This window comes from Ascaphus truei, chromosome 21 (genome assembly GCF_040206685.1).
Source record: "Ascaphus truei isolate aAscTru1 chromosome 21, aAscTru1.hap1, whole genome shotgun sequence".
Classification (NCBI taxonomy): domain Eukaryota; kingdom Metazoa; phylum Chordata; class Amphibia; order Anura; family Ascaphidae; genus Ascaphus; species Ascaphus truei.
The window spans coordinates 12,004,364-12,029,008 of record NC_134503.1 but is presented as its reverse complement, the minus strand read 5'-3'; the positions used below and the strand labels follow the sequence as shown (position 1 = coordinate 12,029,008).

Genomic DNA, 24,645 nt, shown 5'->3' with positions numbered 1-24,645 from the left:
CCTGATCTGTTGGTGGCCCTTGAGGAATATCTAGGCAAATCGAATGTCGTAATATTCGCCATCGATTGTGCGGTGGCGGCTAGTGGTATTGCATACACCATCTGTAGACGAATGTCTTTTTTCAAACCCAAGCTGCAAATATCAGAGGCTGTGACTTATTCATGCAGCCTCCTCACCCTAGGGAACAGAACCAACAACATAGAAACACAGAATTTGATTACAGATAAGAATCACTGGGTCCATCTTGTCTGCCCATTTTCCTATTACAAATTACCATGCACATCTATTAAGCCTACAACTTTGTGATCCATTATAAGCATTCCAAATTGCAACTCCAGGGGTGGCCAACTCCAGTCCTCAAGGGCCACCAACAGGTCAGGTTTTGAGGATATCCCTGTTTCAGCAGAGGTGTCTCAATCAGTCCCTGTTTCAGCACTGGTGACAATCACTCCCTGCTGAAGCACGGATATCCTTACAACCTGAGCTGTTGGCGGCCCCTTGCGTAATGGAGGTGGCCACCCCTGGTGTTGGGGATGCCAGAACGATTGTACACTTGTTTTCTTATCTGCTGTATATTTAAATTGTAATCACTCATCTGGAAGTCATTGTCACATCTTTAGCAGAGTTGTCATTTGTGTTCGTGACTCACAATTACAGATAACATTTAATATATTGTAAGTTTAAAAAAAAAAACGACCGTGGCATACAAATTGTGCGTCAATAAAAACCAAGTAAAACGTTACCTTACTACTAAAAGAGAAGTAGTAGTCTTTTACACACCTGTGCAACAATGGTGCAGATGATTGGAATACTCAAATTAGGCAACTTGTTAAATAAGACTTGTTAAAACCCCTTCTGTACTAGGTTAATATATGTAATAATTGGCTCTTCTATTCCCATTTTCCTATAGATTGTACCGATCTGACAGTAAATTGGATGAGCTGCATAATGCTGGATCACCAGACCAAGCAGATCCAGAGATTAATAAAAGCTCAGAAGGCAATTTACCATCTCTTTGTCTCAAGCAAGTGTTTCCAAAGTACGCCAAACAGTTGAACTACTTACGAGTGGTAGAACGGATGGCTGCAGTGTTCATTAGATTCCTTGGGATAAAAGGTACCATGAAGATGGGCCCAACAGGTTTTCGGACATTTATAAGGTCAGTGAGTTAAATCTTCAAAGGACGATTATATTAACACCATTGTTTCAGAAAGCCAAGGTTCTTGTGTTCTACTATGGAGAGCTTTCCTCTGTTTCAATTGACAAGGTCAGTAATCACCCAGAATTAAATGTATAAGCTTTCCAAAACATTGTGCAGTAAACTATATGGCCTATAAGCTTAATTTGTTTATAACAGATGGGTTCATCTGAGCTCATTTTCCTCCCTAATGACACATGTTCTGTAAAGACAATTTGACGTTCTAGTAGCTCTACAGCGCCTGAAAAAGTGCAGGCTCATAATTAATTGACCAAAGTGAGAATTCTTCACAGATGTTATTGCATACAATGTTTCAATCTATCATGACTATCTTTGCTGTGATTAATTGACATCTAATGAGGAGAATTATGTGATCCTGTAGGCTAGTGTACAGTACAACTACAGTCCTTCAATAAAGAACCCCCTTGCCGATCAACTAAAAGGAATCGTAACAAGAAACAAACCTACTACGGATCAACAAGTCAGATGTCACACAAGTGGTATTGCTTACGTGAATACATGGGTAGAAATGTCTTGAAACATATGTAAATGAACAGACAATGGTTATAATATTCCCGCATTCTCTACCTACAGTAGAAACGATTTTTTCCAACCGTGTTTTGCTCAGTCAGTATATACAGTAACCCAAAAAACACACAGTAGAGACAATTGACCCCGAAATCAGTGCATCAGTTACGGATTAATATTATGGCAACATGTTTTCTTAACGTCTTTGCGTTGGAGGACAGATTTTTATAACACCAGTGAGTAAAGAGGAGAACTTGCTTGAAGAGCTCATTAATGGGGTACTGTATATAAGAAATGCCTGCGTCTGGAACGTAAAGAATCAACAGCTGTCTTTGAGAACAGCTACAATTCAACAATTCTTGTTGTTCACAGGTAGATCACCCTAGAGCAGCGTTTCCCAAATGGTGGGTTGCGACCCGGCACCGGGCCACGGCACCAAAATTGCCGGGTCGCAGCGAGGCTGGCCGCGCGGTGTCTCCCGCCCCCCCCCCCCCCCCCCCCCCGCTCAAGTTAAAAAAATGGCGGCGATTCCCCCCGCGGTCCCGCGCGCATGCGCAGGGCAAGTTGGGCCCGCTCCCTTCCTCCCCCCCGCTCCCAACGTGGGACGGAGGAGGAAGTACCAGCTCCTCTGCGGCCCGCACGTTATGTGGGACGGAGGGGGAAGTACAAGCTCCTACTGCGGCCTGCTTCCCCCCGCGGCCAGCTTCCCGAGCTCACCTCCCATGGCACCCCCTCCGAGCCCATCTCCCGTGCCCCCAAGCCCACCTCCCGTCCCGGGAAGCAGGGGATATCGGGGGCAGCAGGGGAAAGCGTCCGGCGGCAAGGTAAGTCACCCCACCCAGTCACCCAGTGACTCTCTCCCACCCACCAAGTCACTGTCACCCACCCAGTCACTGTCACCCACCCAGTCGCTGCCTCCCACCCAAGTGTCCCTGGCCCCCTCCTCCCAAAGTGTCCCTGGCCCCCTCCAAGTGTTTCCCTGGCCCCCTCCTAACCCAAGTGTCCCTGGCCGCCTCCTCCCAAGTACCCACCCACCCAAGTGTCCCTGGCCCCCTCCTCCCACCCACCCACCGACCCAAGTGTCCCTGGCCCACTCCTCCCACCCACCCACCCAAGTGTCCCTGGCCCACTCCTCCCACCCACCCACCCACCCAAGTGTCCCTGGCCCACTCCTAGTGTCCCTGGCCCCCTCCTCCCACCCACCCACCCACCCAAGTGTCCCTGGCCCCCTCCAAAAAGTGTCCCTGGCCCCCTCCTCCCACCCACCCACCCAAGTGTCCCTGGCCCCCTCCTAGTGGTGTCCCACCCACCCAAGTGTCCCTGGCCCCCTCCTCCCACCCACCAAAGTGTCCCTGGCCCCCTCCTCCCACCCACCCAAGTGTCCCCGGCCCCCAACCCAAGTGTCCCTGGCCCCCTCCTCCCACCTACCCAAGTGTCCCTGGCCCCCTCCCACCCACCCAGTCCCTGGCCCCCTCCTCCCACCTGCCCACCCTCCTCCCACCTGCCCACCCAGTCCCTGGCCCCCTCCAAAGTCCCTGGCCCCCTCCGCCCAACCCACCCACCCAGTCCCTGGTCCCCTCCACCCACCCACCCAGTCCCTGGCCCCCTCCGCCCACCCACCCAGTCCCTGGCCCCCTCCGCCCACCCACCCACCCAGTCCCTGGCCCCCGACGCCCACCCACCCAGTCCCTGGCCCCCTCCACCCACCCACCCAGTCCCTGGCCCCCTCCACCCACCCAGTCCCTGGCCCCCTCCACCCACCCAGTCCCTGGCCCCCTCCACCCACCCAGTCCCTGGCACCCTCCGCCCACCCAGTCCCTGGCCCCCTCCGCCCACCCACCAGTCCCTGGCCCCCTCCGCCCACCCACCCAGTCCCTGGCCCCCTCTGCCCAAAGTCCCTGGCCCCCTCTGCCCACCCACCCACCCAGTCCCTGGCCCCCTCTGCCCACCCACCCACCCAGTCCCTGGCCCCCTCTGCCCACCCACCCACCCAGTCCCTGGCCCCCTCTGCCCACCCACCCACCCAGTCCCTGGCCCCCTCTGCCCACCCACCCACCCAGTCCCTGGCCCCCTCTGCCCACCCACCCACCCAGTCCCTGGCCCCCTCTGCCCACCCACCCACCCAGTCCCTGGCCCCCTCTGCCCACCCACCCACCCAGTCCCTGGCCCCCTCTGCCCACCCACCCAGTCCCTGGCCCCCTCTGCCCACCCACCCAGTCCCTGGCCCCCTCTGCCCACCCACCCAGTCCCTGGCCCCCTCTGCCCACCCACCCAGTCCCTGGCCCCCTCTGCCCACCCACCCACCCAGTCCCTGGCCCCCTCTGCCCACCCACCCACCCAGTCCCTGGCCCCCTCTGCCCACCCACCCACCCAGTCCCTGGCCCCCTCTGCCCACCCACCCACCCAGTCCCTGGCCCCCTCTGCCCACCCACCCACCCAGTCCCTGGCCCCCTCTGCCCACCCACCCACCCAGTCCCTGGCCCCCTCTGCCCACCCACCCACCCAGTCCCTGGCCCCCTCTGCCCACCCACCCACCCAGTCCCTGGCCCCCTCTGCCCACCCACCCACCCAGTCCCTGGCCCCCTCTGCCCACCCACCCACCCAGTCCCTGGCCCCCTCTGCCCACCCACCCACCCAGTCCCTGGCCCCCTCTGCCCACCCACCCACCCAGTCCCTGGCCCCCTCCGCCCACCCACCCACCCAGTCCCTGGCCCCCTCCGCCCACCCACCCACCCAGTCCCTGGCCCCCTCCGCCCACCCACCCACCCAGTCCCTGGCCCCCTCCGCCCACCCACCCACCCAGTCCCTGGCCCCCTCCGACCACCCACCCACCCAGTCCCTGGCCCCCTCCGACCACCCACCCACCCAGTCCCTGGCCCCCTCCTCCCACCCACCCACCCAGTCCCTGGCCCCCTCCTCCCACCCACCCACCCAGTCCCTGGCCCCCTCCTCCCACCCACCCACCCAGTCCCTGGCCCCCTCCTCCCACCCACCCACCCAGTCCCTGGCCCCCTCCTCCCACCCACCCACCCAGTCCCTGGCCCCCTCCTCCCACCCACCCACCCAGTCCCTGGCCCCCTCCTCCCACCCACCCACCCAGTCCCTGGCCCCCTCCTCCCACCCACCCAGTCCCTGGCCCCCTCCTCCCACCCGCCCACCCAGTTCCTGGCCCCCTCCTCCCACCTACCCACCCACCCAGTCCCCCTCCTCCCACACACCCACCCACCCACCCACCCAGTCCCCCTCCTCCCACCCAAAGTCCCTGGCCCCCTCCTCCCAAGTCCCTGGCCCCCTCCTCCCACCCACCCACCCAGTCCCTGGCCCCCTCCACCCACCCACCCAGTCCCTGGCCCCCTCCTCCCACCCACCCACCCAGTCCCTGGCCCCCTCCTCCCACCCACCCACCCAGTCCCTGGCCCCCTCCTCCCACCCACCCACATCCGTCATTGCCTGTAATTCACTGTTTGTGTCTGTGTGCATATAGGGGAGAGCGAGTGTGTGTGTGTATCTGTATCTGTGTGTGTGTGTGTATCAGTATCAGTGTGTGTATCAGTATCAGTGTGTGTGTATCTGTATCTGTGTGTGTATCTATATCTGTGTGTGTATCAGTGTGTGTGTGTGTATCAGTGTGTGTGTGTGTGTATCAGTGTCTGTCTGTGTGTATCAGTGTCTGTGTGTGTGTATCAGTGTCTGTGTGTGTGTGTGTGTTTGTGTGTCTGTGTGTGTAGCAGTGTCTGTGTGGCTGCGTGTGTGTCAGTGGCTGCGTGGCTGTCAGTGGCTGTCAGTGGCTGCATGTCTGTCAGTGGCTGCGTGTCTGTGTGTGTGTGTGTGTATCAGTGGCTGTGTGTGTATCAGTGGCTGTGTGTGTGTCTGTGCAGGCCCTATAGGCCAGTATAGGCGATAACATTTTTAGTGGGTCACGAAGGAGAAGTTCAAAAATAACCGGGTCACGGAAAAAAAAGTTTGGGAAACCCTGTCCTAGAGCTTGTAAAGTCCAATCTTCATCCATTATAAGTGAATTATAATAGTAGTTGTACTCACAGTTTAGGTGAAATCTGTCATCCGATGCGTGCGTCCAGCCGGGAAGTGAAGGTAAAGGGAGATCTAAAATGAAGAAAAAAAGTACTCGCCTGCACACCTCCATGTTGTCAACCTTGTAATAAAAGTTATTTTTTAATATTGGACCTGCTTAGCCCCAGTTTCTTGGAACGCTGTGCTCCGCTTTCCCCCCTCCCCCCCCTTCTGGATCTCCCTTTATATTCAGTAACCCTTCTATTGAAAGCCTTCATGTGATGCTGTATGTGTGAGATTTACTTGCCCCATGTTTACTAAGCGGTGCTATTCCATAAGACATCCTTCTGGCGCAGGATGTCACCATACAGCCTGTTCACTTGAACGAGCTGTAAGGTGCCTCCCACCCCAGAAAGTGTTTCAGTTCTTCGTAAATCTAGATATTTGTGCCTATGCTATTCATTTTCATATTGGTGTAATTTTGGTCACATGAAACAATCTCATAGCACAATGGTTAATTAACAGCGTTTCTCAAACCGGCGTGCCGCATTACCCTGGTGTGCTCTGCCATGGGTGTGGTGGCCCTCAGGGGACACACTGTCGGCAACTCAGCAGGCTCGCTCCATGCTTTCTGGAGACGGAGAAGCTGCAATTCGCCTCTCTCTCCTCTCACAGCCCGGCGGCATACAAGAGAGAAATATTGCAATCTGCCTACCTCCAGCCAGTGTGGAATGCATCGGCTGAGCAGCTGATATGTTTTAGGTGTGTGGGAACAGGAGGGGAGATCTTTGTTTGGTGAGGGGTGTAGTTCTTTGTTTGGGGTGAATGTGGAGTGTGTAAGAAGGGAGGTGGATAGTGGGTTTTTGCTTCTGAAAAGGAGGATGAGTGGGGTGCATTTGAGACAGATGCGGTGAGTGAGGTCTGATAAGCAGGGGTGCTACGAAATTTAAAACATCCTCCGGGGGTGCTCCTACTCAAGAGGTTGAGAACCACTGAATTAATACATACTTATATGTAGAGGTTTACATGGATAGATGTGTATTCTTCTTGGGGTAAAATATACTTATTCAGAGCCTTATTTCCACAGTTTTAATGTGTAGACCAGAAGATGCAAAACAACCAGATTAATCCAATTCTATTTCTTTTTCTCTGTATTTATTTAATGGCGCCCTCTTTTCTATTCAGCAGACTATGCAGAAGGAATTATGCAGAGTTTCCTCTTGCAATTTTTCTAATCAAAAAGAAAGAAAGTACAGAGAAATTGCTCAATTCTCGCCCCCCACCCCCCTCCCCCTTATCTTTAACTATAATGACCTGTTTTTTGGACTGTGCGAAATCTGGCGATGTTCAATAAAAGGCATTAGTTTCCAGCATCTTTATGGAGGCTCGGTTTATAGCAATACTTTTACATACTGTACTATAAGGACAAGGAGAAGGGTATTGTGCAGTGGTTAGGGTTTTGGTTTGGAATGTACAAGTCTGTGGATTTAACCCTTTGAGTGCCGGAGGGGTTGTGGTGCCTGAGTGCTGTCACGTGATTTTTTTTAGTGTATTAAACTTCTCTGGGTTGCTATGGCATCTATTTCGGAATCTACAACACTCCCTCTTTTGAAATAGGTGCCATGGGAAGCAGGATCTTGGCCAATCGATCACAGGGAAACTGAGCCATCGGTAATTAGATAATTGCATTGCAGGAAGTGTATTGGACTGCTGGATTTATTCAAATGAAACAAAAACAGGCAAGAGCAAATGCTGCTTTCATACCTGATTGGGCTACCTACATTCTGTGCGATTTTGGAAAATTCAGTACCTCCTCATGCCTTTCAAGGGCTTTCCATGTTTATACGTATGAGTGTTGGTGAAATATCAAAATAATAAAATAAAAATTGGACAAACACTACCCACTGCAGCATATTCAGGCATACCAATATATGGCGAGGCTATGTTGTAATTGCATCTGTAACATCTGGATAACAAGGCATTGCTATCAATTGGCAAATGGATATCACTTGCTGTTCTAAAATATGTGTGGAGCTATTCATTAAACTGCGAGTTTTGATGTGCAAAATCTCCTGGAAATGGCATGCAATTTGATGGGACAAAAACTGGGGGGGGGGGGGTTTACCATATTCATTTAGCATTACCTATGCAGAAAAACTGCTACAATATTGCTACAAATGTTCACCATCTACATGTACTTTCCACATCACGTGTACATGCCGTATGTCTTTGACCTTCCCCCAGTTGAGTGAGAGTCCATTACAGTAATCTCCCATTCTCTTTATACGACACAAAACAGCTCTCTGAGAATTGAGCACATCCAAATTAGCAAAGATATCAACATGAATGGAGTCAGGAAGGAATTTATTTTTCCTCTTATGAGACAGCATTGGATGATGTGTCACTGGGGGGTTTTGTTTGCCTTCCTCTGGATCAATATACTGCAAGTACAAATATAGGATAAAGTATCTGTCGTCTAAATATAGATGGATTATGCTCCGTAAACGACATCGCTACATCTTCTATAAGGTAGGGAGCGATGCGTTGTAGAGGCCAGCGGCAGGACATTTAATACGTCCTCTAGTGTGTCCACGCTTCGTAATTGTTGTCCTGCCATTGGGTTCTTGGCTAATTTTCCAGTTCTGTCACCACGGGAACCAACACTCTCCATTTTTCATCCGGGCTTGTGACCGGCATTGGCTGGGTCGTCTAAATATAGCATAGGTTGAACTTGATGGGCATGTGTCATTTTTTATTTTCAACCTCATCTACTATGTAACATTAATTTATTTTACTAGACATGTAGACCAACGTTTCGATCAAGGCAAGGATCTTCATCAGGCTCACCGAAATCTCTGAGTGGCATTATTTATGGTCACGCCCTTATATAGGAAACGATCACTTTTGCAATTTTTTTTCAAATCTACTCTAGTAACTAAAAAAATGTAAAAGGAGCTCTTGACCTTATTCTTTGGCAAATTGGATTACTGCAAATGGTTAAATCCTGAGTATATAAAAATCCCAATAATTTCAGAGTTAATTCTCCTAGCAACCAGAAAGTCAATATTAGCACATTGGATCAATAAGCTTCTTCCGAGCGACGAAACTTTGATTGAGTACATTTTCAATTTGATTAAACTAGATAAGACAGAAGCAGCTCTCGGTAAAGAACTCAAGATAGAGACCCTTTTTTTTTTTTTTTTAATAAGTGGGACTTTTTTTTTTATTACTACATTGCCTACTGAAATAAAAATGCAACACAACTTTGCACAAGCAGGTTAGAACAGGGGCGGCCAACTCCAGTCCTCAAAGGCCACCAACAGGTCAGGTTTTTAGGATATCCCTGCTTCAGCACAGGTGGCTCAATCAGGTCCAGCATGAGCACAGGTGGCTCAATCAATCCAAGCTTTAGCACAGGTGGCTCAATAAGTCGCATCTTCAGCACAGGTGGCTCAATCAGTGGCTCCGTCTTCGATTGAGCCACGTGTGCTGAAGCAGGGATATCCTTATGACCTGGCCTGTTGGTGGCCCTTGATGACTCCAGCGTGCCACCCCTGAGCTAGAAGATATTTGGGTGATTTCAAATTTTGATTTTAAATAGTAAAAGGTACAGACGAATGTAACAAATGATCCACCACAATGTACATGTGAACCTCCCTCTATTCTCTTTAGTGTGCGAACGTTATTAGTTCTCTTTATTTAATTTGGGGGCTGGGCAGCCTGATGGGGTAGTTGAAGGCTACTTGTAGGTTGTACAAGGCATGTATATTAGGGATGGGCTAGGGTGCTTCGCTGAGCTACCCGGGGGGGTCTGTCAGTTTGCATCCTGAATATGTTATTTTAAGTCGTTAAGTAACATGCTTTCAAGTAAGTATTATATTAAGCCCAAAATGTGCTCAGCAGGAGTGCTGATTTTATTTAAAATAGCTTGAATATGCCTAAACATTGCAAATTCCCATTGATATGTAACATAGCTTCACTTGGCAGTTCTCATGTGACCCATACATAAAGAGGTAATATGGCGTTTAGTTTGTATCTTTCCTTTTAATCTGCTTTACTGCAAAGCAGTGCTGACTGTACAGAATGAGGGAGAGAAGCTCACATGAATTATTCACCGTTCACTTTTCTCATTTGAAATATGCTCTGATGGGAAAGAAAAAAGAAAAAGGGACATGGTGTCTTTTGTGCCTTTTACAGACACTTAAATACACAAGGTGGGTCATTAGGAGATGTCCGCGTAATCACAGTGGTGAGCAGCTCAGGGCCACTAAATGAGACATAAAGAGCTAAATCAGGGGTGGCCAATTCCAGTCCTCAAGGGCCACCAGCAGGCAAGATATTAGGGATATCCCTGCTACAGCACAGGTGACTGAATCAGTCTTACTGAGCCACCTGTGCTGAAGCAGGGATATCCCTAATACCGGACCTGTTGGTGGCCCTAAAGGACTGGAGTTGGCCACCCCATGGGCTGCTTCATAAGACGCATTCAACGCTTGAAGACACCTTACAGCTCCTTCACTTGAATGGGGTCTATGGGGCCATATTTACGTGCTGGAAGGTGTATTATGAAGTATTGCAGCTTGCAAAAATCACACCCTCCCCCACACACCTATGGGGGCAAAACAGCAGGTCTCTGGAGCTGAATCATGGTTTTCCGGGGAAGAACTACCAGTTCCTCCCCTCTAGGTGAAACTAAATGGAGGTTTAAATCTCCCACGTCACGTGGTCCAATAAGAAGCCTCAACACCTTCCGTCACCCTTGACGCTGGGGATTTAAAGGAGCTGGACATTCCAACCGCACATTTCCCAGTAAAACTAAGGGGTTCCCAGAGCTGAAATGAACACGATTCAGCTCCGCCACCCCCCTGCTTCCCACCTATGTAAAAATACTAAATAGATGATGTATTCAACTCAGAATGAACCTTTAAGATATTTTCTAAGTCCTCTTTGCTTAGCCCTTTCAACACACAATAGTTATGTATCTAGGAATACTGGGAGGATGTCCAGCTGTATCAGTATTTATTGGGTACAATTTGTGTGTGTGTGTACGGTAGGGAGGCAGTGAAAATGGGGAGAAGGCACAGCAGAAAGTAATCACATTTGTAGGGAAATGTTAGAAATGCTGGGGACAGATGACCTGCCTTGGACATGTTTAGCCTTCAACAATGACCAATAAAACCACGAGTGATCAATGTCTTTTGTGTGCTTTAAACGTCAGTGGACGTTATAGGAACGTGATGCTTAGTACGGCCAAGGTCCCAAAATAAGCAGGGAATCAGCAAGATGTTCTCATTTTGTTTGCAGTTTCTGCATCAGTGAGTAAGAACATTTGTTGTATTTTAATTAAAAAAGTAGTTAATGTGGAATTTCTAAGTACTATAGTCATTGGTCAAAGTGTGTTAATAAATGGTTCTGTGGTTTACGTTTAATTGCGTGACTTTTACACATGTTTATGTTGTTAAGATTTATGTTATGAAAGCTGATGGAAATTTTTTCTTTAAAAAAAAAAAAAGAATAGTTGAAAAAATATGGAGGCGTGTTTGGTACTGTGCCTTTAACCCTGCTGCTGCATCTCACTGCAATAGAATGAAGTATTCTATGGAGAGTTGTCATAAATTGGGGTGCCTGTCTTTTGACAACCGGTAAATTATATTAGAATGTTCCGTAACGTCAGTATACCTTGGGACACCAGTGCTTTAGCAAGGAAATGCGTTTTCATCATGGAATAGGTGTTCTTGGTGATGCAAAATACCAAATAAGTAAACATGGGAAGGATGTTGATCAAGGGAGTAATCAGATTGCCAAGATTGGAGTCAGGAAGGAATTTATTTTCCCCCTTATGAGACATTGTTGGGTGATGTGTCACTGGGGTTTTTTGTTTGCCTTCCTCTGGATCAATATACAAATATTGGATAGGTATCTGTAGTCTAAATGTAGCATAGGTTGAACTTGATGGACATGTCTTTTTTCAACCTCATCTACTATGTAACTATGTAAAATATCTCGTTTGCTCTCCTTAATCCTAATGTAATCATGTGAAAATAGGATTAAATGAACACACCTAGATTATTGTTTCACTCTGCTGAACTGTTCCTCGTTCCTGGGGTTCTGTTCCTAGCATTCAGGGGGGTTCCAGGGTGATCTGTAAATATTTGTTGGCCTTTTATTACATTTGTCACAAGATATGATACTGTACCTTCTTGTGGAACAACGTGACAGTTCTTAGAGTTGAGAATAAATTGTACAGAGCACTCGAACCCTCACTAGTCTCCTCTTCATGTGTGTGCCGTATACTTGAAACAGTACACTTGTAAAAGAGTCTTGTGTTTCCAAAACGCTCATGTTGGTCCAATAAAAGGTATGAAAGCTTGAAATAAATGTACATTTCTCCAATACTACTATTTCTACTGGAACTCTGCACTTCACCTTTGGTACACATTATAAAATGATCCTTTAATTTGCTGGGTAGTGGAGGCAAAGAAACAGTGAATTAATTGTTTCCCGTGTTCAGTATAATAGGTGAATGAGTAGGTTTCATGAATTCATGTTGTCCAGTCAATTGATTGAAAAAATGCTTCTTACATAAACGGAAACGGCAGGTGTTTTACTACATCCACTGTGGCCCAGTTGTACTAAATGGTGCTAAGTTTAAGAACAACAATTGGCTAATTCAAGTGAAAAGCCTTCACCCTTTGCGTACTGGAGGTGCCACGGCTCAATGATGCCTCCATCCCTCTCCGGCACATTGTGATCATGTGATCTATCACCTGATCGCGATGTCAATGATGACACGAACGGAAGAGGAGGCGTCTCATCCAGTAAGATCACATTCAGTGCTCCAGAGGAGCGCAGAACGGGGTCTACCCTAGAAAATGAGCAAAAGGTTCATGACATGGCTACTACGTCATGGTGTCACTGGAGTGCCAGACTTCAAGACGTGGAAGCCATGTCATGGAGCATACAAGGGGTTAAGATGCATTGTGCTTAAACTCATTTAGTTAACGAACCCACACTCATGATAAATACAGATGTAGCATCTTGTATCTATCAGCAGCCCATGTGCTGGTGAACTGCGGACCACGAGTCGAGTGTTCGTGGCACAGTGCTTGGAACTGGGGAAAGGCCCATCGGGATTAACACAGCGGGCGTCCTTGCTTCTGAATGGGACTCCCGCTGTGTTTATCCTGATCGGCCATTAGTCTGGTCACGGGTATCCGCGAGCACGCGGGACAAAGACCATACCCTTGTCGGAATCCGCGCCAAGTGAGCGACCAACCATCGCGCTACATCTCTGACCCCAGATATATCATCTTCGTAGTGGCCTTGTTTCTCCAACTTTGTGGAATTGTATACAGCATATTAAGAACCCCACATATAAAGCAATGGTATCCAAGTTCTGCTTTCATCAAACAACATATTTTACAAGTGAAGAAATGCCCATCAGACTCTCTACCAAGATCAATGAGCCAAGAAGAAACTAATTTTTTTTTTTAATTCAAAGTGTTAATTTCTATAAAAATTTGACCATCTTTGATTTCTTTTGCAGGAACTGTAAGCTGAGTAACAGCAATTTTTCAATGGCATCAGTAGACATTCTGTACATTGACATAACAAGAAGGTGGAACAGCATGGGACTAGACCAAAGAGAATCAGGTAATTTTATGTTCAAGCAGCTACTGAATGCAATTTATATTCCTTTGCAATGAGTTATTTCCCCTCTGCTTTCCCCAGTGACAGACATTTTCATTTTCTTGGAAATGACTAAGGCCCGGCTACCATTTAACTGTTCAACTGGATCCACAATAAGAATATTGCCATAGCAATCTTTTCATAAAAACTCATTCAATAATGAACACAATTTACTGGGAGTTAGCATAAGCAGAGTTTGAACTTAAATCTATATGTAAATATTGAACACAAAAATTGTACAAATACATATGACCTTAGTTTGTAAATTAAAGCAAACTATCTATTGGATCAGAGAAAAAGGTAATTTAGAAGTGGAACCTGTAATAGTTAACTTGTGGTTAAAAAGAGTGCAAGCTGTCAGGACCACAAAGGTCCATTCAGGCAGATTTGGTAGCTAGTAACCCTTTGAGTGATCTAGGGCATGGCTAATATGTCATGGCTTCTGGCACCCTGGATGTTCCATGACGTTGTGCAGTAGCTACACGTCCCCAAAAACGGCTCATATTCTTAGGGGAGACCGCATCTGATGCGGTCTGCGCTGATTGCAAATGGAAGGGGAATGACTCCTCCTCTCCCGTTCCGTCATCAGTGACGGAGAAACAGACAAGGGGTTAAAGGTATTACTTCTACTTACTCTTCTTTGCCTATTCTATGGGTTAACTTTGTACCATGCTTTATTTGTTTCCATTGGATCAGCAATTCTTCACGTACTAGTTTACTAGTTTAGACTGTCATAGAGTATCAATTTGTCCCCTTGGTCAGGACTCAGCCAATAGAAAAGCTATGACATCATCAGGAGTTGACGTGACGGCTGTCTATTGGTGACCCTAGTGGCATGCTTGTAGTACATGTCCATATTTGTCAACTTTGTGTGTCAGATCAGGCACAAAAAAACTATAACCATCCCCCAGGTTCCCGGAATTCGGAGGACCACCGATTGAGCTTTACAAGACTCCCTTCCCCCAGCTCAGATAGAATTATAACAAGAAAAGGTAATGAGGGAATGCATCTTTCATACACAGACCTGCGCCAATGCAAATGTCACTCCGCCCTAACGCCTAACTTCTCCCGCTTGCTCCATAAATCGATCATCTCATCGCAGACATACCCCAAAATGGGGCAACTAACATTACAACATAGAAACTGCACAGATATATGTATAGTACTTTGATAGAGCCCAGTGTGTACAACATTCAAAGTCTCTCATACAGATTACAGATCTAGAGGTGACAATACAGTAATCGTTTACTACATTTTGTTGTATCACAACTCTGTCATTAAGCAGTGCTAATGATTCCCCTGCATATAGTACTATATGTTTTGGTTTTTACACACTGCACCATTTTTTGGAGCACAGTTGCATTAAATGTAGATACATTTTCCAGCACGGGGTGCATATTATTAGAAAGTAACGGCCACCTTGAACCTGTCAGATTGTTTGGCACAGATTGAAGGGAGACAAATTGCTGTACAGTTTAATACAGCTCATTATAATCATTGTTTCATACATCACCCCACCAACCCCTCATACTGACACTCAATGTCACAAGCTGATGCACACAGGGCAACATTAGAGAAAGTCACTTTAATACATGGGTGTTAGATGAAAATGCCCCAGTTTTCCTATAAATTGCCTTGATGCGGAAACCCTGTTATTCCCAGAGACTTCACCGCATATTTTTTGTATGGCTTCCTATATTTCTTTAAAAATGAACTTGATACAATATAATATCTGCACACACACGTATATGTTTTATGCAACTAACAAACCATACATGATTAGCCTACCACGGTATAGAAAACAAACATTTTAAAGGTAGAATTATTTAGTTTTATCGTTGAATTGTCATATTAGATTTTATGATTATTGTTTGGCGTCGCAATAAGATTTTATTTCATGAGGTTCGCCTGCACAGACTGGAAGATCTGCAATTATTTTGTTTGGCAAGTCCACCATCATTGGTTATCTTTCTGCAGATAGGTCACTAGAGCTAATACTTGGTTCTGCTGGCTTTTACTTCCAAAGACTGATAATGTCGAATCTTTTGACAGGCATGAATAGGATTATGAAATTGGTTAGCACATTATCCTGGAAAAAAGCCTGGACTCCAAATGGATTGTGCACAGCTGCTTAATAGCAGGAAAGCTCACGTCAGAAGTATCTTGTATTTACCATCTAGCTGCCATTATAATATGCTAGCATCAGGCTTTTTTTTTGTTACTAAATGCTCTGGGAGAGTGTCACCTATAAAATATATCACTGTATAATAATGCTATGCATTATAATATACCATATATGCAGTCCCATTAAAAGCATTGACTGTGCAATATGAATATAACCACAGCATGTCAATAAGACATTACTCATCGTTGAGATGTTACTAAACATGCAGTTAGGACTTTCATCCTGTTTACAAGCTAGATCAGCAATTTCGGCATGCCATCTAATTTGCACTTGGGCTGTATGCCCCCACCCAATTATCATGATTTATTACCTATGGATAAATGGAGAGAGAGAAGTCATCCGAGTACAAAAAAGGATAAAAGATTTGCTTTGTATAGGTTATCACCTCTGCCTGGTAATCGGCCAGGCCGTTTTTTATTTGGTTTCATTGACTGCTCTTGTCATAAAATGTATAGTTATGAAATAAGAGGGATATTAAACGAGTAACTTGCCCACATGTCAAGCATTTTGCTGATATAATCCATCTTCTTGGACTAGACCATTGGATTAATTAACACGGTTTCTCCATTTGTAAATGAGACCTTCTGGTAATGCACCTGACGAAGAGACTTAAACCCCCCAAAACATTGTGCTGGATGTATCTTTCCACAGAATAAACTGAGCAAAATGCTGCGATTGGAGTGTTATTCTGCGACAGGCCACTCTCAACATTTCTGACTTAGTATGTCGTTGAGGAATCCCAACATACACCCAGCCTGCACCAACCCTTAAGACTGTTATCCGCATATTCCAGGAGAGGGCACCGGCACCCACATCTGTTTTGGTTAAACATTTTAGACTGCACAGGTCAAGTTCCCTGATTTTAGTAGTAGTGAGAGGCAGCCTGTTTTCTCTTAGACCCACGATACCAGAATGTGAGATGTGAGGTCCACACTCAAAGTAAGATTATAGTACTTGAGCAGCTCTCTTGGCCATCCATTCAACCACTAGTGATCACTAGAGACAATAATGTTGAAAATTCACAAAAGGGGGGATGCACCTCACAGATTTGAAGATTGCCGTGGTCAGAACAAAAATTTTTTTTAACAACATACTATAAGAAGGTGCGCAACATTCGGGGAGACTAACCTCCTTTTGATAGGTGCTGTTCAAACAAGGAGCAGACTTTAAAAGCTCCCAGAGGATCCCCTGATTCGGGCAGAAAGGGTTAAAATCAAGACGTCAACAGAGATGCATGTTAAAGTACAACAAATACATATTCATGTGTCAACAGAAAATAAGCTGAAGAGTGGTGATAAAGAGTAATGGTAATACAAAAATGTACAACATATTGATTGTTCATCCAAGCCAACAGGTTATACTTGCTAATTAGTTTCCAAGCAAGACTACAAACAATCCTAATTAGTTATAAAGTCTTACAAATGGTATTGAACTCCAGAAGGTAGCATGTCATTACACCTGGAGAATTACCAACCATGGTGGTAGTCTCACCAATGCCACCACTTACCAAAATGGCTTTTTCGTTTGGCGTTGCTGATTTTTTAAATACTTAAGCTACAGTCAGTTTAACACAACAATTGGCTAAACAGTGAACATTTGGCAGTCATGTATTTTTTTTTAACCTCCATGCAGGATGTTTTACTTCCAATTGGATATTAATATTAGTGAAGCAAGAAGGCATCCAGTGGCTATACTTGATGTTTAGGGGGCATGGATATGTTAACTAATGACATTGGCTTTATCAGGCTTGACTTAATATTCAAATTTACTCCAGGCACCCGCTGAGAAGATACATTTGTACTAAATGCCCCTCAAATATATTTATTTAAGCTATGTCCCCTACGTTTCCTCGCATAAAAATATAAGTATCTCCATTAAAGGATAATGTTTCTCTATTGCTATGCTGCTTGGCAGAAGATAGTTCTAATCTGATGGGTGTTGATCACCACCACTATTACACTGCTTCATTTGTCCCATCCACGAGACATTTAACCAACTTCAATAGCCACTGGAGAGCGGTGTATTTGTAATAACATTTTGTATGTAAACATTGATTAAGCAGCTTACAAGATAATACCGTGGTAGTGCCATGATAATAAAGGACAAGATTTGTAGAGATGTTTATTCACAAATCTTCAAATGTGAGTCAGTGTGCTGCACGTAGCTTCATTATTCTGCCGTTATGTTTAAATTCAAATTAAATAAGATTTTCATTTCATAAGAGCCGTACATCTCGTGTATGTACCATTAGTTCCACTCAGTATATTTTGCATCATTAGTGGTGAATAGAATTGTGAAGTGCTTTAGACTTATTCTGATTAAGTCATGTGGTAGAATTCATTGAAACCATTGACTTTCGATTTGAAACCATGGCTTTCCCTGTATGGATGAATTACTTACCACCCGCTATTCTGCATGTTTATATGCATCTTAGATTAATACCTTTACAGTGGTCTTTGAAATGGTGGTTACACAGATGTGATATACTTACATTTATATCGGATATACACATTTCCACATATATGTTTTGCTTGTGGAGTTACCCGAGAGACCCCTTACTATGCAGGTCATGTTATAGCACCATATACAGGGAGACAATCTATACCTCAACTATTTATACCTCTATGTTTAGTATCATTTAGGGATGTGGTGTTGAATACTCTGCATACCCCTTCTCTTTGCTCAGGATAATGACATCTATTCCTAAGCGTACTATTGAATGCAGTGACCATTATATCGAATGTGTCCCTAACAGTGTTGTATGATAGACCATCTTATTTACAGATCACCATACTACCAGACACGATCTATGTATAGATGCACTGTGAAAACATTACAATACATTATTTCCCTGTGTCTACATGATCTTAATAGGCATTTTAATGCCTTTGAATATATTCAATTAAGAATATTTTGGCCGTCTTCTCTCTGGGGATTTGAACATTTATTGTCACTATATATATTGTTGTCACTTTGGTCGTTGTTTGGCTACACATAAAAATGTTAATATTTTTTGTTTTATATAGAGTTAGTTTATGCTCTACTTAGTGACATTATTGTGGACCTCATACCATTAATCAGCCGTGTGTGGGGATATTCATATCCTGCTCGATGACAATTACACTTTACTTTTGGCAATTGAGTGCATACTAAAGCGGATCTTTCGTGACGCAGTCACGCTTTTGGTGTATTCTATACGTTGACATATCCCCTATTGCACCTTTTGTCTTTTTATAATATGTTCTAACTTGTGTATTTTTTGGCTGAGCAGTTAGCTTCCACATAATAGTTACCAATTAGATTGTAAGCTCTTCGGGGCAGGGACTCCTTTTTCCTAACGTTATTTTTATGTCTGAAGCGCTTATTCCCATTATGTGTTATATTATGTCACATGTATCACTGCTGTGAAGCGCTATGTACATAAATGGAGCTATATAAATAAAGATATACATACATATTAAAACTCATTAAAAATGGCATTAAGAGTTGTATAATAAAAAAAAGTAATGCAGTAAGTAATAGCTCAAACTACAGAACTGATTTGTTTTAAAAAAACGCATGGAAAGCATCTAACAATGAACCAAAAATGGACACATTTGAATGTGGTGTTTATCGGTACCCGTTATTTGCGTTTCCATACTCCCCGTGTGATGCTCTTTGTCTTCTACATGTGGCTGAGCTGGTACAAGAGGTGGGATTCAATGGAAAATGATGCTTCATTTACGTTTTTTTATCGGTTTTAACCAGACGCGCAGAATGATCAGTCAGTAGTGTTAGCTAAAACCTAAAACCCAAATCCTTAAATATGAAGTATACGTTTGTGGACCGACCCCTCGCGAGCCTTTTCTGTATAGGTAAGACATGCCAATTTAATTTAAAGAAAATCTGTTAAAATAATATATAAACGTACTCCATAGTCTGTATTTAAATGGGAATCCTCGTTGTGATCGGGAGAAACTGCTCGCAGAAGTGTCAAGTTGGTTTTCTCCGATTTGTAGTTTCTTATTGAGTTGCAAAGCTAAGCAAGTTTCACTCGCTACCAATTGTGTGTTTGCATACCTATGCGTGTCAAAATGATTCATCAAGTTTGTTTCCAAAAGGCCTTTTGTGCGGATATTTGGCTTAACATGATTTATAAAATTCTAGAGAAATACTGTTGTAATCCATTTTGAATATAGTTGTGCTCAGTCTTTGAGAAACCGTAACAGTTTTTTGCACCATGGTGTTTGAGTCACGGAGATTTAACATTGACACAGGCACAAAGCCTCATTCATCAAACCACAGTAATAGTTTAGCATAGGGTAATAACCGAAATAAATGAAGTTACAGTACGCTCAACTAACACCATGGCTTAGTGAATTAGATTTTTGAAACTCAAACTGGCAGTTTGTAAATGTAAATGTTGAAGTTACAGGCAGAGAAATGGCATTAGAAAGGCGGGGAGCCACGTCGGTCCTACTGTATCTTCCATGTAGTAAGAAAGGAGGGAGAAGGTGGTAGGTGGTTTGATACCTTTTATGGCAGACAAATTGTAATTGGAAAGTGGCAGAACGGATCAACAAAGCATGAACCAAGCCGCGGACACTACTAAACCAAGCCGTGGACACTACTAAACCAAGCCACGGACACTACTAAACCAAGCCACGGACACTACTAAACCAAGCCGTGGACACTACTAAACCAAGCCGGGGAAACTGCTAAACCAAGCCGCGGACACTACTAAACCAAGCCGGGGAAACTGCTAAACCAAGCCGCGGACACTACTAAACCAAGCCGCGGACACTACTAAACCAAGCCGCGGACACTACTAAACCAAGCCGCGGACACTACTAAACCAAGCCGCGCACACTACTAAACCAAGCCGCCGACACTGCTAAACCAAGCCGCAGACACTACTAAACCAAGCCGCGGACACTACTAAACCAAGCCGGGGAAACTGCTAAACCAAGCCGCGGACACTACTAAACCAAGCCGCGGACACTACTAAACCAAGCCGCGGACACTACTAAACCAAGCCGCGGACACTACTAAACCAAGCCGCGGACACTACTAAACCAAGCCGCGGACACTACTAAACCAAGCCACGGACACTACTAAACCAAGCCGCCGACACTGCTAAACCAAGCCGCGGACACTACTAAACCAAGCCGCGGACACTACTAAACCAAGCCGCGGACACTACTAAACCAAGCCGGGGAAACTGCTAAACCAAGCCGCGGACACTACTAAACCAAGCCGCCGACACTACTAAACCAAGCCGCGGACACTACTAAACCAAGCCGCCGACACTGCTAAACCAATCCGCGGACACTACTAAACCAAGCCGCCGACACTGCTAAACCAAGCCGCGGACACTACTAAACCAAGCCGCGGACACTACTAAACCAAGCCGCGGACACTACTAAACCAAGCCGGGAAAACTGCTAAACCAAGCCGCGGACACTACTAAACCAAGCCGCGGACACTACTAAACCAAGCCGCGGACACTACTAAACCAAGCCGCGGACACTACTAAACCAAGCCGGGGAAACTGCTAAACCAAGCCGGGAAAACTGCTAAACCAAGCCGCCGACACTGCTAAACCAAGCCGCGGACACTACTAAACCAAGCCGCGGACACTACTAAACCAAGCCGGGGAAACTGCTAAACCAAGCCACGGACACTACTAAACCAAGCCGCGGACACTACTAAACCAAGCCGCCGACACTGCTAAACCAATCCGCGGACACTACTAAACCAAGCCGCCGACACTGCTAAACCAAGCCGCGGACACTACTAAACCAAGCCGCGGACACTACTAAACCAAGCCACGGACACTACTAAACCAAGCCGCGGACACTACTAAACCAAGCCGGGAAAACTGCTAAACCAAGCCGCCGACACTGCTAAACCAAGCCGCGGACACTACTAAACCAAGCCACGGACACTACTAAACCAAGCCGGGGAAACTGCTAAACCAAGCCACGGACACTACTAAACCAAGCCGCGGACACTACTAAACCAAGCCGCCGACACTGCTGAACCAAGCCACGGACACTACTAAACCAAGCCGCGGACACCACTAAACCTAGCCGCGGACACTACTAAACCGAGCCGCCGACACTACTAAACCAAGTCGCCGACACTACTAAACCCAGTCGCGGACACTACTAAACCGAGCCGCGGACACTACTAAACCGAGCTGCGGACACTACTAAACCGAGCCGTGGACACTACTAAACCGAGCCGCCGACACTACTAAACCAAGCTGCGGACACTACTAAACCGAGCCGCCGACACTGCTAAACCGAGCCGCCGACACTGCTAAACCGAGCCGCCGACACTGCTAAACCAAGCCGCCGACACTGCTAAACCAAGCCGCCGACACTGCTAAACCAAGCCGCCGACACTGCTAAACCAAGTACAACTACTAGGAGTCTTTTAAAGACTTTGAAAGGTGAACAAGCAAAATGTATGCATAATGGGGCATTTGGTCGCCGCTGTACTGCCGTGACCAACTCTTCTCTGGCGTTTAGGTGCAGGGGGACCCGCCGCCGGTCACTTCGACGAGAAGGTAAGTCTTGGGGTTGGGGGTTAGTTTAAGTTTTAGGGTAGATCAGTTTTAGGGTAGGGGGTTAACTGTAGGGGTTTTTGCCGTAAGGGTAGAGGTTAACTGTATGGGGTTTTAGTGGTTAGGGTAAAGGGTAAGTCTAAAGGTTTTTAGGGTAGGGGGTAGCGTTAGTATTTGGGGTTAACCTTAAAGGATTTTAGGGTAAGGTTAGTCACTGTCCGCTGCAGCCAGTTGCTGAGTGTCCCAGCGGTGGGGCGAGTCGCGGCCAAGTGCTAGCAGTCATTTGAACGTGGCGAAACAGCCACGACCAAATGTCCTAGACCAGGGGAGCGCAAACTTTTGGTGCTGAGCCCCCCTGTCTCTCTGCCCCTGGCTCTCGCGCCCCCCACCTACCTTCATCCGCGTCAGATGACGCTGCGTGGGCGTGTGACGTCAGGTCACATGGTTGCCATGGCGACACAACACAGACGGCTGAATCCCGGTAAGTAAACAGTTGCAGGGGCCTCCCGCGATCCCCCGGCATTTAATTTAAATGCCTGGGGGAAGAGCGCGGGTCCTCTGCAACTGCCCGCGCCCCCCCAGCACAATTTCCTGCCCCCTGGGGGTCGCGCCCCCCACTTTGCGCACCGCTGTCCTAGACCAAAATTCATGGACATCAAAATGTATCAAAGGAAAACATTATGTTGGTTTATTGTGGATATTTTTCTTTGATAAATTTGGTGTTGTCTTTTTGACCCACGGTCAGTTGGGAGACTTTAATAAATAACCAATATGGTCGTTTGATACTGAAGTTCTCCTGAAGTTATCCTCTCATACTTTTCTTCATGCTGGTATCAAACAGAGAATAGATTCAATTCAACATTGTTTTGTTTCTTTGAGATGTTCACCTTATTTTTTTTTTTATATATCTACTTTGATGTGGATTTAGCTTTTCTTGGGCATTATATTATATACCAGTGTCTTATGTGAACAAAGATTGAACTTTTATTCACTAACCAACAACAAAGCATAGCACAGAATTTAACTAAAATGTGTTAACTACAGAGCAGAACACAAGAACTACAGCAAACCGAGCCTTACAGAACCTGTTACAAAGAGAGACTGTGTAGTATTTTCGTTTCATGCAATCATATCTTGCTTCTTAAATTCTACATTTGAAAGCAAAAGGAACCAGATAGGTAACCGAGATAATTTATTGGTTCGATGGACCACTTCCCTTGATTTCTCATATTCATATTGTGTGTATTGGTCAACATTTGGTGAAGGATAGCGGCTATATGCAGGGAAAGAGCTGAAGACATTCCATATAGTCAAGAATGTTCTATGTAGCATCTTATCAGCAACATCTCGACTTCTACAAATCAAGCTTGTTGTTTCCTCCATTTGCAATTTAGACTTGGAAGAAGAATTAATTAACATGTCAATTGTAAGATAATGAACCACCCCTGGTTTTATTCAACAGACTATCCTAGCTTTTTCCTAGACATCTGTTAAGGCGTTGAATATAAATTCATGCCTTTTTCTCTGGGGTAAGGACTCCTAGCTTTTATTCAATGCAAGAAACTGCTTCTACTGAGAAAATGTCAGTCATATCTCCACATCCAGTAAATACAATACATTGAAATGAAACCCCCTTATATTTCATGTGTCATCTGGATTGTTCTGTATTTTCAAGATGGGAGAAGTTGGTCAAATGTAGAGATAATCACAAACAATGATGGACTCTGGCAGACACATGCAGACTTCTTGGATGACATTTACTTGAAGCGCCATGTCAAGTACTCAAGTTGCTCCTTTCATCAAGAGAAGGTCACATTTGCCAATAACCTCCAATGCATTTGGAAATTATTTTGTGTCGGAGTAATCTTCGGCGCACCGATACCAAAATGCGCTGTTTGAATTGCAGATAGGGCGCCATAAATGCCACTTGCAGGTACTTGACTACATTGCAAAAGTACAACCCCACTCCAATGTTCTGAAACGGGTGATGAGCAAGTTGTACGTAGGGCTGACCGGCATTAAGGCAGGAAGCACTGAGAAGCCAGCAACTTATAGGATTGGATTGTAATGTAAAACATACAGGACAACTGCAAGCTCATATTGAACCCCCAAAATAACCACAACATATATATAAACATAGGTGTCACAGAGGAGTGCTACTGAGCATGGCGATATATATGTAAAACCAGAGACAGAACATGAAACACAGACAGAGCTCAGTGCACATCCAGTGAAACCTATACACGGTCCAGTGCCTAAATATATATGTATAGATATCTATTAAATAAAATGGTCTTTTAGTTTAACATTTTGGCCAAAGTGTTGTAAGCCCCTGAGCCACCACATGGCAGACCACATCTCAAGGGTCCCTAACACTAATATAAATTCTTAATAACCTGTGCATTACCAGGAAGAATGATTTATAAGAAATCTGTCAAAATTAGTTGCATAGTTCTAAGTCTGGTTGAAGCTTTTATTAACCTG

General features: G+C 45.6%; 1 protein-coding gene across 3 annotated transcripts in view; it reads left to right on the top strand.

Moving 5' to 3' along the window:
• The window catches only part of TTLL11 (tubulin tyrosine ligase like 11), a 152,383-nt gene that overhangs the window by 120,380 nt on the left and 7,358 nt on the right, over window positions 1-24,645 (top strand). For all 3 annotated transcript variants that reach the window (XM_075578980.1, XM_075578978.1, XM_075578979.1), the window contains 2 exons: window positions 911-1,159; window positions 13,284-13,390. In XM_075578980.1, coding sequence (XP_075435095.1) covers window positions 911-1,159; window positions 13,284-13,390 — 356 coding nt within the window. The remainder of the gene's footprint in view (window positions 1-910; window positions 1,160-13,283; window positions 13,391-24,645) is intronic.